The sequence below is a fragment of the Hibiscus syriacus genome, unplaced genomic scaffold, assembly GCF_006381635.1.
Source record: "Hibiscus syriacus cultivar Baekdansim isolate YM2019G1 unplaced genomic scaffold, ASM638163v2 tig00110911_pilon, whole genome shotgun sequence".
Taxonomy (NCBI): Eukaryota; Viridiplantae; Streptophyta; class Magnoliopsida; order Malvales; family Malvaceae; genus Hibiscus; species Hibiscus syriacus.
Window position 1 is genome coordinate 1184618 of NW_024062910.1, and position 16240 is coordinate 1200857.

A 16240-nucleotide genomic window follows, 5' to 3' on the forward strand; every position below is an offset into this window, starting at 1 on the left:
TGATTGATGGATATGATTTTTAGCTTAAAGTACTCTATGGAGAATTTTGGGATGTTAAAAGAGGATTAATGGATATAAGTTGTGGGGGATAAATGTTATTGAGTTTAAGGGCTTGAATAGAGTTAAGGGTAAGAGATTTAAGTGATTTTTGAGTAAAATTTGAAATGTAATAAGTGAATCTGGGTAAGGGAATCGGTACTGGAAGAACAATATCAATACTATAAGGTTAAATTGAAGGAAAAGTGTATGAATCGAATGAACATATCGATACCGATTGAAGAAGTATCGATACTGATGTGTAGGTATCGATACCAAGGGAAATATATCAATATTGTAATTGAAAATGAAATTCCATAATTCCAAAATGGTATCGGTAATGAAATAGGTATCGGTACCATAGAAGAGAAGTATCGGTACTGTGTGTAGAGTACCGATACTATGCAATATGAAATTTAAATTAAGAGTTTTCATTCGTATGTGTAAGTACTAATTGGTTATCCGTTAATGGAAATTCGGTATTGATCTTTGACATGTTGATGTGTAGATTTGGACCGAAAGTGTACCGAACGAATCGACATAGTTAAGAGATTGAACTAAAGTTAAAAGGATTTCATTTAAGACTTACATGAGGCGAAGGTGAGTGCAAATTATTATTTTATATTTTATAGTAGATATGAGGACGACTTGCGATAAGCTAACCTCGAAGGTTTTCGATCTAAAATAATTTTATTTATTTTATGCAATGTCTTTATGATGTTTTATATAAATTATATTTTCGAAGTAATGTTTTGATTTTATTAGTATGTGAACGTGTTATATATATAAAAATGTTCTATGTGAAAACATTCTATATGAAAATGTTCTACGCGAATGTGATCTATGTGAATAAAAGACATTTTGAATAATGATATGTTAAATAATTATATGGTTAAAGCCCAAAGTATATGTGATGAGAATTAGATGTATAGTTAGTATGCCAAGAGTCGAGGGTTCTATGCGGTCCTTCGGGACAAATCTTTGTGGCACTTCGGTGCATATTCTACGTGGCACTTCGGTGCAAATTATATGAGCATTGGTGACTACAATTATAGTACACAACCTCAATGTACTCACATACCTTGAGTTATCAATAATATGCGTTGGGATCTTTAAACAAATTGATATGAACTGAACATTATATAAGATTATAAGTATGTGTATGAAATGTATATTGGTTCTTATAAATAATGTTTCTTGAAAATGTTAAGAAAATGCTTTATTGTTTTTTTACTCATTATGTCTCTCTAGGTCAACAACTTAGCGTGTGATTGTTTCACACGTAGGTTTAAAGAGATCTGAGGAGTAAATCTAGGAAAGGACAACATACATTTGAAGAAGATCATATCAGAACACTTTGATATGTAGGTTTCCTATTATTTTGAAATTTTGTTAGAATGTATCATAAAAGTTTAACTCGAAATGCTTTGATCAATTTTGTAACCATAATATTTTAAGTTTATGAAAATATATTAAATATTTATTTTCTTTTTAAATTATGAATTTTAGATATTATCTGTTATATAAGGGTTTCACCACTAAATTCAAATCAAAAGTTTAAATTCTTAAAGAATTTTCAAAGAGTCAAAGTTTTGGAAAGTCAATGTGACACCTCATATTCGTATCCGAGTTGGGGAACGGGTCGGGGTGTTACATTTTCCCTTGAAACAAGAGTTTATCTCACTTGATATAGTTTCTCTTAAAAAACATCTTACTCAAGATCATTCCCCTCGAAATTTCTCTATCTCACTTGAGATAACTTCTCTTGAAAATAATTATGCCCACTCATTCATTTACATCAAAGCATCTTCTGTTTTGACAGGAATTCAAAAGAATTAGTAAAGATTTGAATTTACTACTTTGTGTTCGAAGGATTAAATCTCAACAAAGATTTTGATCAACGTAAATCTCAACAAGAATCCAAGACCTTTAGGCCATTACCTTCAGGTATATAAATACAATATTAATCACATATGATAATCTTTTACAGGTCTAAATCCTTCAAATAGGGAGTGGACCCATAAACATTTTCAATGAAGAGTTCATAATGAGAAGAACTCATCCAAAGAAGAAGCAGAAGTTTATAATGAAAAGAACTTGTTTGACATTTTGCTTAAATCCATCGCAGAAAGAGGTGGATCAACATTTTAATTGAGAATTCATAATGAGAATAACTCATCAAGAGGAAGAAGATAGTTCATAATGAGAAGAACTCGTCTAAAGAAAAAAAAGTTCATAATGAGAATAACTTGTCTAATCTTTTTACTCAAGTCCATCACAAAAAGGTGGATTAACATTTCCAAAAGGGAGTCCATAATAATAAATACTCATCCAAGTGAGAAGAAGTTCATACAAGAGAGCTTGTTCAACCTCAACAGATGCATTTACAAAAAAATGAAGTGTTCATAATGAGAAGAACTTCAAGCTCAAAATTTCATTAGTGAACCGAACAGATAAAAATTGGTGTTTTATATCTTTGTTTTATTCTCGTTCACGCCAATGAGCGAATAGGGGTAACTGTAATCAACTTTTTTATCCACACACACACACACATATATATATATATTATTAATTTTACTATTATTAAAAAAGAAAAGAAAATATAAAGTCAAAATAGCATGAAAAAAATCCCTTAATATCCGGGGTATTCAATGCCCCGATTCCTGCCATCTCTATTGCTACCTCCTACACCAGGCATTTGACTGACGATTCTTCAGCTTTACCACGCCTATGCCTCCATTGTTATAACCTGCAAAGAAAGAAACAAAAAAAGGGTAGAAAGAACAGAGAAAAAAGAGGCCACCAATTCTCACAACCATTTTTCCATTCATCCAATACAACCCCTACCAAAATCCACCAACAACTCCATATCTTTGTTACCAAAATATCAAACAATTGAATCCCAAATACTTATTGTCATCAAACCACCAAATCCCAAATTCCATCTCTACAAACCCAAGCCATCATTAAAACAAAAAATAGAGAGAATCAAAAAATCCCCCACTAAACCAAATAGTAACCAACGACAAAAAAAGAAAAGAATGATTACCATCGTTTGGGGTTTTGAGTGATAGGCTCTCCGGTGTTCGACGGTGGCATTGTGTTGAGGAAGAAAATGAAAGCATTAGAAAGGAAAATAATAGAAAAGAAAGAATAAACGGGAGAAGAGATTTACCCTTACCTTCGGCGTTGGCGTTTTCGGTGACTAGAGCCCTATTTCCTACATCTGAAATTAAAGGTCAACTGAAGGAGGAGACCGGGGGGAACAACATATGCTGGAAGCAATACGATCCAATGGTGAATGACAGAGATCAAACTATGAAGAAGTCAAAGAGTCCATCATCGATTTGTTAACATAGGGGTGTTTTCAGGCAAAACGGAGATCGGGTTCGTGCTCTAGAGGCCAATACAAAATCGTAGGTGTATTTTGGGACCAAACAGGCATCGACGATGGTGGTAGATACGGTGGTCGGCGGCGACCGATGTGTGGCTGGCGGTAGAGCCTCTAGCTAGTTTCTAGAGTATGTAGAGAGAAGGGAGAAAGTTATGGAGAAATGAGGAAAAAATAAGAAAAAGAGGAAAATGAGCATAGAAGGGCCTTTTATACCCAACACTAAACGGAGTCGTTTTGGTCCAATGGGAAATCGTGCCAACTTTAGCTTTTGGGGTAACCGTTGTTTCAAGCCTTCAAAATTTTCTTTTATTCAATTTCATCCTGATTAATTTATACATAGTTCTTATTTATAGCTATCTTTTTTGCATTCGACTTATTTTAATCCCTGTTTCATGTGTTCTTCAATTGCCTTCTTTCGAATTTCATTTATTTAATTTATGTTTTCATTTTAGTTTCATTTATATTTTTCTGTAATTGATAAATGAATATACTTTTCATGCATTGACATTCATTTAATTTATTATGTATCTATTTATTTAGCATAAATTCCTTTAATATGTATATATTTATTTTCAAAGATTATTCTTTCCATATTTACACATATATTTATGTTATTTTATTATAATATTAATATATATATAGTATTAAATGTGTAGTCGTGGGTTTAAAAAAAGTATTAAATGTGTTGTCGTTTATATATAAATGTAGGGATATCTTATATTTATGTTTTGTATTAGGTACATAATATAAGTATGTACTTTTCTCATATAATATTTATATCGATTTGTAAATGTTAAATATTTGTTTAATAAATGTTGTTTTAATACATGTGTTTATATTCTTGTATATAACTATTTATTAAAAGCTTTTAATATTATATATATATAATATTAAAAGCTTTTAATAAGTAGTTATATACAAATATATATATATATATATATATATATATATATATATATATTATATACTAAATTAAGCATGCATTCTGCCTCGCACTCATATTACATAGATTTTTTTAACATGGTGGATACTATTATTATTATATTTATGAATAGTTTTTTTAACATGGTGGATACTATTATTATAATATTTATGAATATTGATTTCTAACAATATGAGTATATATTTTACTTTAAATAGCATCTATTTAAGTATATATTATATTTTCATTTATGTATTTTGTAAAACGAGGCATTGTTATTTTGTTAGAGGAATTCATTGAAACGTCTCTTAACTAGCGAGAAGTGTGTTTCTAAGGATTGTTCGTACAAAATGATATCCTTTTAAACTTTTGAGATTTGCAAGGGTCAAAATTCAAGTGTATATGAGAGTTTGCTAGTTTTAATATTAGATGATGTATAATTGATTAGGTACCGATTTAGGATGCCGTGGGGGTGCTCACCCTTTACCACGTGTAATCGACTCCCGAACCCTTTTAAAAATAAATCCTGATTAAACGAAGACTTGTTTTGTCTTTCAAAAGGATTTTCTTAAATTTCTTTAAAAAGACATTTTTTTATCAGACTTACCTAACTCAAAGGTCGATAACGACTCTAAATCAAATTTGTTTTTCCAAATCCGATCTTTTAAATTAAATTGGATCAGTCCACCCTAAAAACTTAAGGACTGTTCTGAAAAATACTTTTTTTTTCTTTTCTTACAATAGTCTTCTCATTATTATAGGTCATATCATTCACTTAGGCACACAAGGACAATTTAATAATTTAATCCATCTAAGGATATTTTATACACACAGTGTATCGAACATTCTAAAGCTTATGAAAAGAGCACTTAATTAATTATCAATTTCTTAACACATTTTTCTACAGACTCTTAGGCATATTTTATCATTATTATGAACAATGGCATTTTGGTCATTTCCCTCACTCGAGAGTATATTAGTCTTTCACTAAGGGTCAACATGTAAATACTAATGTCTTATGGTATTCTCTTAAAATCTTATGCTTTCATACGCATTTCAAATCATTATTAGTCACTATTCATAACATGGAGTAATTTGATAGTTTTCACTATTACTACTCGAATAAGTAATCGAGCATCCACACATGACATACAAGGCATCATGAAACACTTTAAATTTTGAGGTGTACTCACTTTAATTTTCTGAATTCGAACTTATATCAAAAATAAAATAAATGATTAATAACTATATAAAATTGAAAGCCTTTGTTTACTAAATAAAATAATCAATTGGAAAATCAATTAACCCACCAATTAGGCATTGGCGAGTTGGTAAAATTGAAGTCTAAAAATTTTATTTAATTTCATTTTTCAGTTGGAGTTTAGTAGATATGAAAAATATTGCATCAATTAATCAAACATCCTCAAGTGCAAACTGATGTTAGGTAAAGTAATATTTAAACTCTGACAAAATAAATTTTCAATCTAAAGTGTTTCCACTATATGGAAGAGGGTAATCAAAAGCTCCACTAATCAGCCCAAACATAAAATAAAAATAAAAACATTTAAAGCTTCTTTTTCAAAAAAAAAATTAAAAATTATCGATAATCAGTGAGTTTAGTAGGACGAGCACTAGATTCCTTAAGCGATGTTGGATGTTCGAACCTTAGCATTTGCGAATTGAGCAAGCTGAGTTGGGAGGCTCACCTTTGCCTTTGCAGTGTCCAATCTGAATTAGTCGGTCAATACATTAAATATCATTATTAATTCAAAAAAACATTTAAAATTTATTTTCGCAAGCCTAAAAAAATAATCCACCATTATGACGACTTCATCAATCACTAGATAACTAATCAACTAAGTAGTTCTTAATTGTGATCTCGTCCATTTAAAATTAAATATAATTATAAGAATGAAGCAACTTCGTTAGTTAAAAAGATAATTGTTATTTTTAGAGATTCTAGATTCAAGCATAATGATATTTATAGGGTGTTTGAACATTCATTATCAAATAATTGAGAATCTTTTCTACAAATATTAATACTATATTAGTAAACTATAGAAAAAATAATCAAATTTTGTCAAACATATTTTTTGTATTATTCTATTAAGAAAACACCTTAAATACAATTAAAAGAGAATAATATATTGAATATGAATATGATATATAGTTTGATTTTGAACAATAAATAAAAAAAATGAAGAATAATATATTATTTTACCATTAGATTAAGATTGAAGAAGACTAAGATTTAAAGGATATATATAAATTTAAGAATGACATTTGATAAAGATAAAAAAAATGATTAGACTTAATTCAAAGTTGAATGAATTACTCATAGAGAAAGAGAAAGGACGTAAAATTGAGAATTTTATAGAATCGAAAAAAATAATAGCCCTCGATTTAAAGGTAAAAAGTGAGATCATTTATAAAAAAAAATTATGGGACCTCAATTATAAAGATAAAAAATGAATTATTTTATAAAGTTTGAAAAATATTAAAGGCCTTTAATTATTAAGGCTAATTTTATAAAATTAAAAAACAATAGTGACCCTTATTAAGTTAAAAAATAAGGACAATTTTATAAAATTTTAAAAAATAGGGGCCTTTAAAGAAAGTGGGCCCCTTAGTTCAGGGTGCTCCCCTATAACCTGATCATTATCTTTTAATATTTAAATTTAAATAGATAATAAATACCTCTTAATTTGACATATTCTAAAAAAATAATTATTATAATAATATTCATGTTAAAGAGATAAATATCTCTTAATTTAAAATAATCAAAAGAAATATGAATTTAAATTAAATATTAAATCTACTAATGAAATTTACATTTTTTTCAACAAAGAAATATACGTGTAATGAAATAAGAAAATCCTACAGATACATGTTTGAAAGATTTTTAATTAATTTGTCATATAATAATGTTGTGGTATTTTCAATTAATTTGTGATTATAAGATAATACTGTTTGAAAGATTTTTAATTATTTATCAATCAAAGTTCAAATATCTCTACAGACGTCGTGCTTATACTTGAGATCTCTAGAAATAATAATTATCCCTTTAATTACTAAAATTACTTGGTTTGTTTAATATTATGTAGTTTAAATATATTTTTTAAAAATTAAAAAGAAATCACGTGAACTAAAATTATTAATCACTGTTTTGAAGAAGACTAGGTTTATTAATATGCATAATTATTAACCATCCACCCCAATCCCTTGTTTTAAAATACTATAATAATCATTAGCATTATTGTTCCAACAACGCCATTTTCATTTAAAAAGGCCTTTTAGGAAAATGACATCAAACCTATAACAATAATACGATCGAGAATATCAACAGGTTAGTTGAAGTAGTAAGCAATTTGATATCACTTAAGTAAATTTTGAGTTTGAGTTTATATATATAGAAAATCCCTACTAAGAGACTCGCTATCAAAACCAAAAATGCAATCTAAATCAGTCCGAATTAATTAGGGCGAAATCGTAAAAACCCGAGGACAACCAAAAATAATACAATGGAGCATAATATTCCATCACATACATACTTATCCTTGAGAGTTATTTAAAAACAAAAACATTGTCAATTTCTTCATAAACTAATAGTTATTAAGCTGTCTTACGCTTTTTAATTTCATATAAATTATCATAAGGCGGCTGGTCGGTTGCCAATCATGTGGTGGGAGTTAAGCTATGTAGGTCAATAGTCGGTGCCGGGATGGCTCTCTTTTCTTAACCTACTATGTATTAAGCCTTATTTAAACGGCTTCTTTGTATGTCAGTCACAACTAAGAGTTTCTCAGTCATCTTTTGAGAGTTTCAATCTTTGGTTTTTGTTTAGGAGCCAAAATGGTTAAGATCGCTTTCGGTAGCATCGGTGATTCTTTCAGCGTTGGGTCTCTCAAGGCTTATTTAGCCGAATTCATTGCCACTTTGGTTTTTGTCTTTGCTGGTGTTGGATCGGCTATTGCGTATGGTAAGTATTTTAAATGATCATTACCGAATTTACTTATGGTATTCTGGATTCGAGTAGTAACATATGCAAGTTGTATGTATGATTTTAATAATTATAGAATATTATAATTAGATTTTATCTTATAATCACCCTAAACTATTCAAAAGATATTACAGTGATTATTAACCTTCGGTGGTTCTAAATCTCTATAGGGAAGCTGACGGTGGATGCAGCACTAGACCCACAAGGTCTTGTAGCCGTAGCGGTGGCTCATGCATTTGCCCTATTTGTTGGAGTAGCCATTGCAGCCAACATCTCAGGTGGCCATTTGAATCCAGCCGTCACCTTTGGGTTGGCTGTTGGAGGAAACATCACCATCTTAACTGGCCTTTTCTATTGGATTGCTCAATGTCTCGGCTCCATTGTCGCTTGTCTCCTCCTTCAGTTTGTCACCAACGGATTGGTAAGGAATAACTATTTCAATTGCATTACGTTTATGGTGATCGGTCCAAACCCGAAGGTGTATGAGAAAACAATATTAATCTTCAATGGATTTTATGCTTTGCAGAGCGTACCGACCCACGGCGTTGCTGCAGGAATGAACGCAGTCGAAGGCCTTGTGATGGAAATTGTGGTAACATTTGCCTTGGTCTACACGGTCTACGCTACGGCAGCTGACCCCAAAAAGGGTTCACTTGGAACTATTGCACCCATTGCAATTGGTTTCATCGTGGGTGCCAATATCTTAGCCGCTGGTCCATTCAGTGGTGGTTCAATGAACCCAGCACGTTCTTTTGGACCAGCTGTGGTCAGTGGGAACTTTGCTGATAACTGGATCTACTGGGTTGGTCCATTAATTGGTGGAGGATTAGCTGGACTGATTTATGGTGACATTTTCATTGGCTCATATTCACCAGCCCCAGCTTCTGAAGACTATGCTTAAATTTGTTTATGGTTTTTGCACTTGTCTTAAATGCTTTGATTTCTTTTTCTGTGGGTGTTTTTCATGGGCGGGAACAAAAAAAGTGTGCACTTGTTAATAAGGAAATGTAAATATTTCCCTTCATAATCCTCTTTCTCTAATTTATTTTTTAATGTTTTACCCCATGAACACAATTATTTCGTGCAATTACAGTTTATAGGGGTGTTTAAAAATATTCAATCCGTCAACCTAATTAAAAAATATCATATATTTATAATGAAAATACTTAATTTTACAGATCGGATATCCAACACGTTATTTTTCTCGGATTTCCAAGTCATAAGTGAGTTACAAAATATCCTTTAATCAGGTACATGTCAACCCGATACCTGGATCTTTATATATTTTTATTTTTATTTTATATTAGAATTTTTATTCCTAATTCTCAAATTATTTCATCCCAACCCTCTAAATTCTTAATTTTTTAAAGTACTTTACCATAGCATTCTAAATTATTAATTTTTTAATTATTTTACTCTAACAATCTAAATTATTTCTCATATTATTTCTTTTAACTTAAAAATATTTCAAACTTAATTTTGTTTTTTAATAAGTTTTATCTTTTAATTGTGTAATTTTAATTTTTAAATTTAATGGGTGGATTATGTAACACCCCAAAATACAGGTTAGTGACTAAATTATAAAACTTCAGAATTTGGTGATTAAAGTAGAATAATTGGATAATTCAATGATTTATCTGGAAGGATTGTTAGTAATTATTAAAGGAAGTAAAGGGCAAAATGGTCATTTAGCATGAAAGATATTTTTCCCCAATATTATGAATGAATCACGTGGGGGTGGGGGAAAGAGTTATCTGAGAACTCTTTCTTCTTCCTTCCTTCTTCTCCCAACCGTGGAAGCTAGGCAAAGGTAAGGGTTTTCTGATTTATTGGTTATTTGTTAAATTAAAGGTTGGGTTTTGATCATTAGATGATAACTAAGCTTAAGGAAAGCTTAAGTAGTCTTATAATCAAAATATGAAGAAGTTATAAGAGATTTAAGAAAACGAGTTTTTATATGAAATCATGGAAAATAGTTGATAAGTTGAATTTGAAGTTAAATTTGACTTGTCATCATGCTAATTAAGGAATATGAAGTGTTAGAATTGTATTTAGAACATATTAAAATTTGAGTATGATTCTTGAATTATATATGAAGGATAGGATTTTGAAGTTATAGATGATTTTCATGGATATAAGTTGGTTTAAGTAATGGTAGTTGAGTTTAATGACATGATAGGGGTTTAAAATAGAAGAATTAAGTGAAGAATTGATGATTTTAGGGGTTAAAATATAATTTTTGGGTAGAGGGAACCGATACCCTATGAAGGGAATCGATTCCCCCTCTTGGACAAAAATTCCAGTATATGAAGGGGGAACAGATTCCCCCTGGGGGGTATCGATTCCCCGGGAACAGATTCCCCCTGGGGGGGTATCGATTCCCCCTAAATGAAAAAAATGGAATTTGATTCATTAAACTGATTTAAGTTATTAACATCAAGTTTAAAGTTTAGGCTTCTGATAGTTGTTTTGAAATGATATATTTATGTAGATATTGAGCCTAAACAAGTTCTGGAATAATCAAAGGATTATAATCGAATCAAAGCAAGGCTAAGGTGAGTGCAATTTTAATTGTACTTATATTATTGAACGAACATTGGCTTGCGATGAGCCAATGATGGAGTTACTATGGTAAGAAGTGACTCCTAAAATGTTATTTGATATGTGATTCTTATATGTACATGAATACATGATATGCATAAACATAAGAGCATGAAACTAAGATATATGATATGATATACATGATATATGCATATGTGATATATGCTATGAGATATGACCAATGTGAAATCAAATAAGCTATGTGAATATATGAAATGACATATGAATATGCAATATGTGATATGATATGAAATATATGGTTACACATACATGTAGTATGTGACAGAAGAGAAAGAACAAGTGATGAGAAATATATTCATAATAAATGCCCATAGTATATGATACGAGAGCTATAGGTATAGTTGGCATGCAAAGAGTCGAGGGTATTGTAGTCATTCAGGACATAGTCCTTCGGGACGTAGTGGTCCTACGGGACATATATAGAAGTCCTTCGGGACGAATACTGAACAAATGTTCGGTGCCCCATGAGGGAATTTATACGAGCTGTGGTGACAGCATTGGTGCACAACCTCAATGTACTCACATACCTCTATTCTCAATAATATACATGGACACAACAACAACAACAATTGAAATATAAATTAAAGTGAAGTGATGCAAAAGGTAAGTTTCATGTGTGCATGACTTGATTATATGTCATAGGAAATATATCCAGCATATTAAATATCATGATCAAATGGTAAGAATGCATTTTCATGAATCTATTGTTACATGTTTATTTATTGCCTCACTAAGTCTATGACTTAGCGTGTAAGTGATTTACACGTAGGTAACAAGAAACGTGAAGAGCAAGAATAGAAGTGGCAAGGACAGTATTATTACTAGAATATCATATCAGAAGTAATCGACAAAGTATGTATTTGTGTATAGAGTGTTGGCATGTAATAAGTCGTTAATTATGAGTACTCTGATCAAGTTTGTATTTTTGGTCTCTTTTATGTAAATTAAAGTATTTGTTTTAAACAAAGTTTTAAATTCCCTGGGGTTTTTCTTTAAGTGTCAAGGTTTGAAAAGTCAATGTGAAACCAGACTCGTATTCGGATTGGGTACGGGTTGGGGTGTTACAGTTAATGGCATCAGAGCTAAGGTTTAGTCGATTCTTGGCATAAACCGGAGTCTTGAGTGTTTTATAAGGTATACATGCCAACAAAATAGTGAAAACTTCTGATCTGATGGAATAGTAAGTATACTGTTGTGCTAATAGAACTCTATGATTGTAGTTTTATAGATGTCCGGACAAGGTAGTTCTAGAAATGAAGTGGGAGATGATACCCGCTGAAAGCAGTAATTACCTACCCTGGCCAGGCAGAGTGAAGAACAGACACCCTCTGGAGTGCATGTGAATGATCAAGATGTATTCTTTAGAACTTTAGATGCGGTATTGATGCGTTTTCAACCTCCTGTTACTTCAACTCCAAAAATGAATGTTGCGAAAGAGTTGAAGGGATTAGGAGCTCCAGAGTTTAGAGGGGAAGCCGATGAAGGTCCTGTTACTACGGACCTTTGGCTTAATGACGTGAAGGTCATGCTTACGGGACTTCATTGTTCCGATGCTGAGAAGCTAGATGAGTAATTTCCTTGTTGAGAGGACAAGCAAGGATCTGGTGGACCAATGTTACATTGAGGATGACTAACGCCCAAGTAACTTGGTCATTGTTTTTAGAAGAATTCAAACATAAGTACATCGGAGATCAATTTGTTCGACAAATGAAGTAAGAGTTCATGAATCTGAAGCAATGGAATCACACTGTATGAGTATGAGTGTGAATTCAATAAGTTGAGTTGCTTTGCTGCCGAGCTTGTTCCTACTGAGAAGGATGCTTGTGAGTGGTTCATAGAGGGGTTACGTCCTCGGTTGAAGGAGATGTTGATTGTATTGAATCTATCCTCATTTAAGAGGTAGTCAATCGTGCCAAAGCTTTGGAAAGAGCTCAGAATGAGAGATTTGAAAATTCAAGAACTCAAACAGTGGTATCCTCAAGCTAGATCGGAGTCAGTGGTATCCTCAGCTAGAGGATCAAATCTGATGAGAGGCATACAAACTCAATCAGCAGGATCTGGAGCTGGGAGATTTAACCAGAGTCAAGATAGATAATGCCAACATTGTGGAAAGAATCATTCTGGGATATGTAGAAGGATTTCTGGAGCTTGCTTTAGATGTGGGGAGACCGGACATTTTGTTCGGGATTGTCCTAGAGTAGTCGATGAATCTGCACAACCAGAGAGGTCTATTTCTACAGGCCAAAGGGGAAGAGGTAGAGGCAGAGGAAGAAATCAGTCAGAGTCCTCTGCTCAACAAGAGATACGTTCAACTGCTCGAGTGTATAATCTCAGGACCAATGAGGATCGGGATGACCCGGAGATTATAACAGGTATTTTCCTGTTGTTTGATAAATGGGTTATGGTATTGATTGATACGGGTTCTACATTTTCATACATTACTAGTAAGTTAGTGAGAGAATTGAACATTCAATTAGAAGCTACTAACAATGAGGTGATAGTGATGAATCCGTTAGGACACAATGCATAAATGGTGAGTCGAGGGTGTCCATACGAATTCATGGAATTGAATTTCCTGCTAATTTGATGGAATTACCTTTTGAAGAATTTGAAGTGATACTGGAAATGGATTGGTTATATCGTTATTATGCTAATGTCGACTGTAGACTGAAAAGAGTAACGTTGAGAAGTCCAGAAGAGGTAAAAATCATGGTGTTTAGTGAAAGGTGGAATCCATTGGCAAATGTGATCTCAGTGATGACGGCAAAGAAGTTATTGTTACAAGGATGTCAAGGGTTCATTGCTAGTGTGTTGGATGGAAGAGCCAAAGACAAAGAGATTGAATAAATTCCTATCGTTAGAGAGTTCTCTGATGTATTTTCTCAGAATTGCCAGGTTTACCTCCGGACAGAGAGGTAGAATTTCAGATTGAGATAATGCCGGGAACAGCGCCCATTGCAATGGCACCATACAGGATGGCTACAAAAGAGTTGTAAGAATTAAAAATTCAATTACAAGAATTGCTGGACAAAAGTTTTATTAGACCAAGTGTATCACCTTGGGGAGCTCCAGTTTTATTTGTTAAGAAGAAGGATGGTTCAATGCGTCTCTGCATTGACTACAGACAACTCAATAAAGTGACCATCAAGAACAAGTATCCACTTCCCCGAATTGATGATTTATTTGATCAATTAAAGGGAGCTTCAGTGTTCTCAAAAATTGATTTACGTTCAGGTTATCATCAATTAAAGATTCAAGAGAAAATGTTCTAAAGACGGCGTTTAGAACAAGATATGGTCACTATGAGTTTATTATAATGCCGTTTGGAGTTACGAATGCACTAGCTGCTTTCATGGATTTAATGAACATAATTTTTCAACTCTATTTGGATCAGTTCGTGGTGGTTTTCATTGATGATATTTTAATATATTCAAAGTCAGAGGAAGAGCATAGTTCTTATTTGAGGATTGTCTTGCAGAATTTACGAGGACAAGAAGCTTTATGCTAAATTCTCTAAATGTGAATTCTAGTTTAATGAAGTGACATTTCTTGGACATGTAATTTCTGCAGAAGGAGTTCGAGTGGATCCTCAAAAGATTAAAGCTATTCTGGAGTGGGAAGTTCTAAAGAATGTGACAGACGTTCGAAATTTTCAGGGGTTAGCTGGTTATTATCGAAGGTTCGTTAAAAACTTTTCGATCATAGCATTACCCCTAACTAAACTGTTGAAAAAGGAAGTAAAATTTGTTTTGGACTCAAGAATGTCAAGAGAGTTTTGAAAAGTTAAAGAAGATTTTGACAGAAGCTCCAATGTTAGTCCAACCTGAGTCTGGCAAGGACTTTGTAGTGTATAGTGATGCGTCTCATAATGGCTTGGGATGTGTATTAATGCAAGAAAGAAATGTGGTGGCCTATGCTTCGAGACAATTAAAACTGCATGAGAAAAATTATCCGACACACAATCTAGAGATGGTTGTAGTAGTGTTCGCTTTAAAGATCTGGCATCATTACTTGTATGGTGAAAAATGCTACTTGTATACAGATCAAAAAAATTTAAAGTACTTGATGACTCAGAAAGAGTTAAATTTAAGACAGAGAAGATGGGTGGAATTTCTCAAGGATTATGATGTTGTGATTGATTTCCATCCCGTAAAGGAAAATGTGGTAGTGGATGCTTTAAGTCGAAAGACGTTTGTAGCCTTACGAGCTAAAGATGAAAAGTGTTCAAAGAAGTTGCAGCAAATAAAGAATGGAGAATGTACAGATTATGAGATGAAAACTAATGGGAACTTATATTATCAAGAGAGGCTAGTGATTCCAGATGTTAATGAATTAAAGAATGATTTATTAATGGAAGCTCACTGTAGTCCATTGACGATGCATCCAGGAGGAAACAAAATGTATATGGACCTCAAGAGTCGATATTGGTGGCTGGGAATGAAGAAAACATTACAGAATTTGTATCAAAGTGTTTGACTTGTCAACAAGTCAAAGCTGAGCATCAGGTTCCATTGGGACTGTTACAACCAATTTCAATTCCTCAATGGAAATGGGAGAATGTAACAATGGATTTTGTGACGGGGTTGCCTTTAACTCCGAACAAAAGAGATTCAATATGGGTGATTGTAGACAGGTTAACTAAGTCAGCTCATTTTATTCCGGTACGAACTAATTTCTCTATGGATAAATATGTTGAGTTGTATATCAGAGAGATTATACGGTTACATGGTGTACCTATTTCCATTGTTTCTGATCGAGATCCTAGATTCACGTCACGATTTTGGAAGTCTTTACATGGATCATTGGGCACAAGACTAAATTTTAGCACAACGTTTCATCCTCAGACATATGGTCAGTCTGAGCGAACTATCCAAATTCTGGAGGATATGTTAAGAGCTTGTGTTATTGAATTTAAAGGATCGTGGGAAAAATATTTTTCACTTGCTGAATTTGCATACAACAATAGTTATCAGTCAAGCATCAAAATGGCTCCCTATAAAGCTTTATATGGGAGAAGATGTCTTACACCCTTGAATTGGTATGGACTTAAAGATAGAATAGTTATTGGTCCTGAGTTGATTCAGGAAATGGAAGAGAAAGTCCAAGTCATTCAGAATAATCTGAAAGCTGCAGCTGATAGACAGAAATCATATGCTGATTTAAAAAGAAAAGAAATTGAGTTTCAAATCGGAGATAAAAGTGTTCTTGAAAGTGTCTCCGTGGAAGAAAGTATTGAGATTTGGACGTAAAGGAAAATTGATTCCTC

The 16240-nt window shown here is 32.5% G+C and overlaps 1 protein-coding gene across 1 annotated transcript; it reads left to right on the forward strand.

Annotated features, from left to right (window-relative positions):
* The first annotated feature begins 8147 nt into the window (after positions 1–8147).
* On the forward strand, positions 8148–9292 carry LOC120146300 (probable aquaporin TIP-type RB7-5A). Its single transcript, XM_039159901.1, has 3 exons — positions 8148–8331; positions 8523–8773; positions 8879–9292. Exons 1-3 carry the CDS (start codon positions 8205–8207, stop codon positions 9251–9253), a joined length of 753 nt encoding a protein of 250 aa, XP_039015832.1. The 5' UTR covers positions 8148–8204; the 3' UTR covers positions 9254–9292.
* The last annotated feature ends 6948 nt before the right edge of the window (positions 9293–16240 follow it).

What these genes read in the sequence shown, in the direction of transcription:
- LOC120146300 (XM_039159901.1), top strand. Translation starts at nt 8,205, where the DNA reads ATGGTTAAGATCGCTTTCGGTAGCATCGGTGATTCTTTCAGCGTTGGG. An exon ending in TGGATCGGCTATTGCGTATG is followed by an intron (nt 8,332 to 8,522) that starts GTAAGTATTTTA and finishes AAATCTCTATAG; the next exon opens with GGAAGCTGACGGTGGATGCA. An exon ending in AGTTTGTCACCAACGGATTG is followed by an intron (nt 8,774 to 8,878) that starts GTAAGGAATAAC and finishes TATGCTTTGCAG; the next exon opens with AGCGTACCGACCCACGGCGT.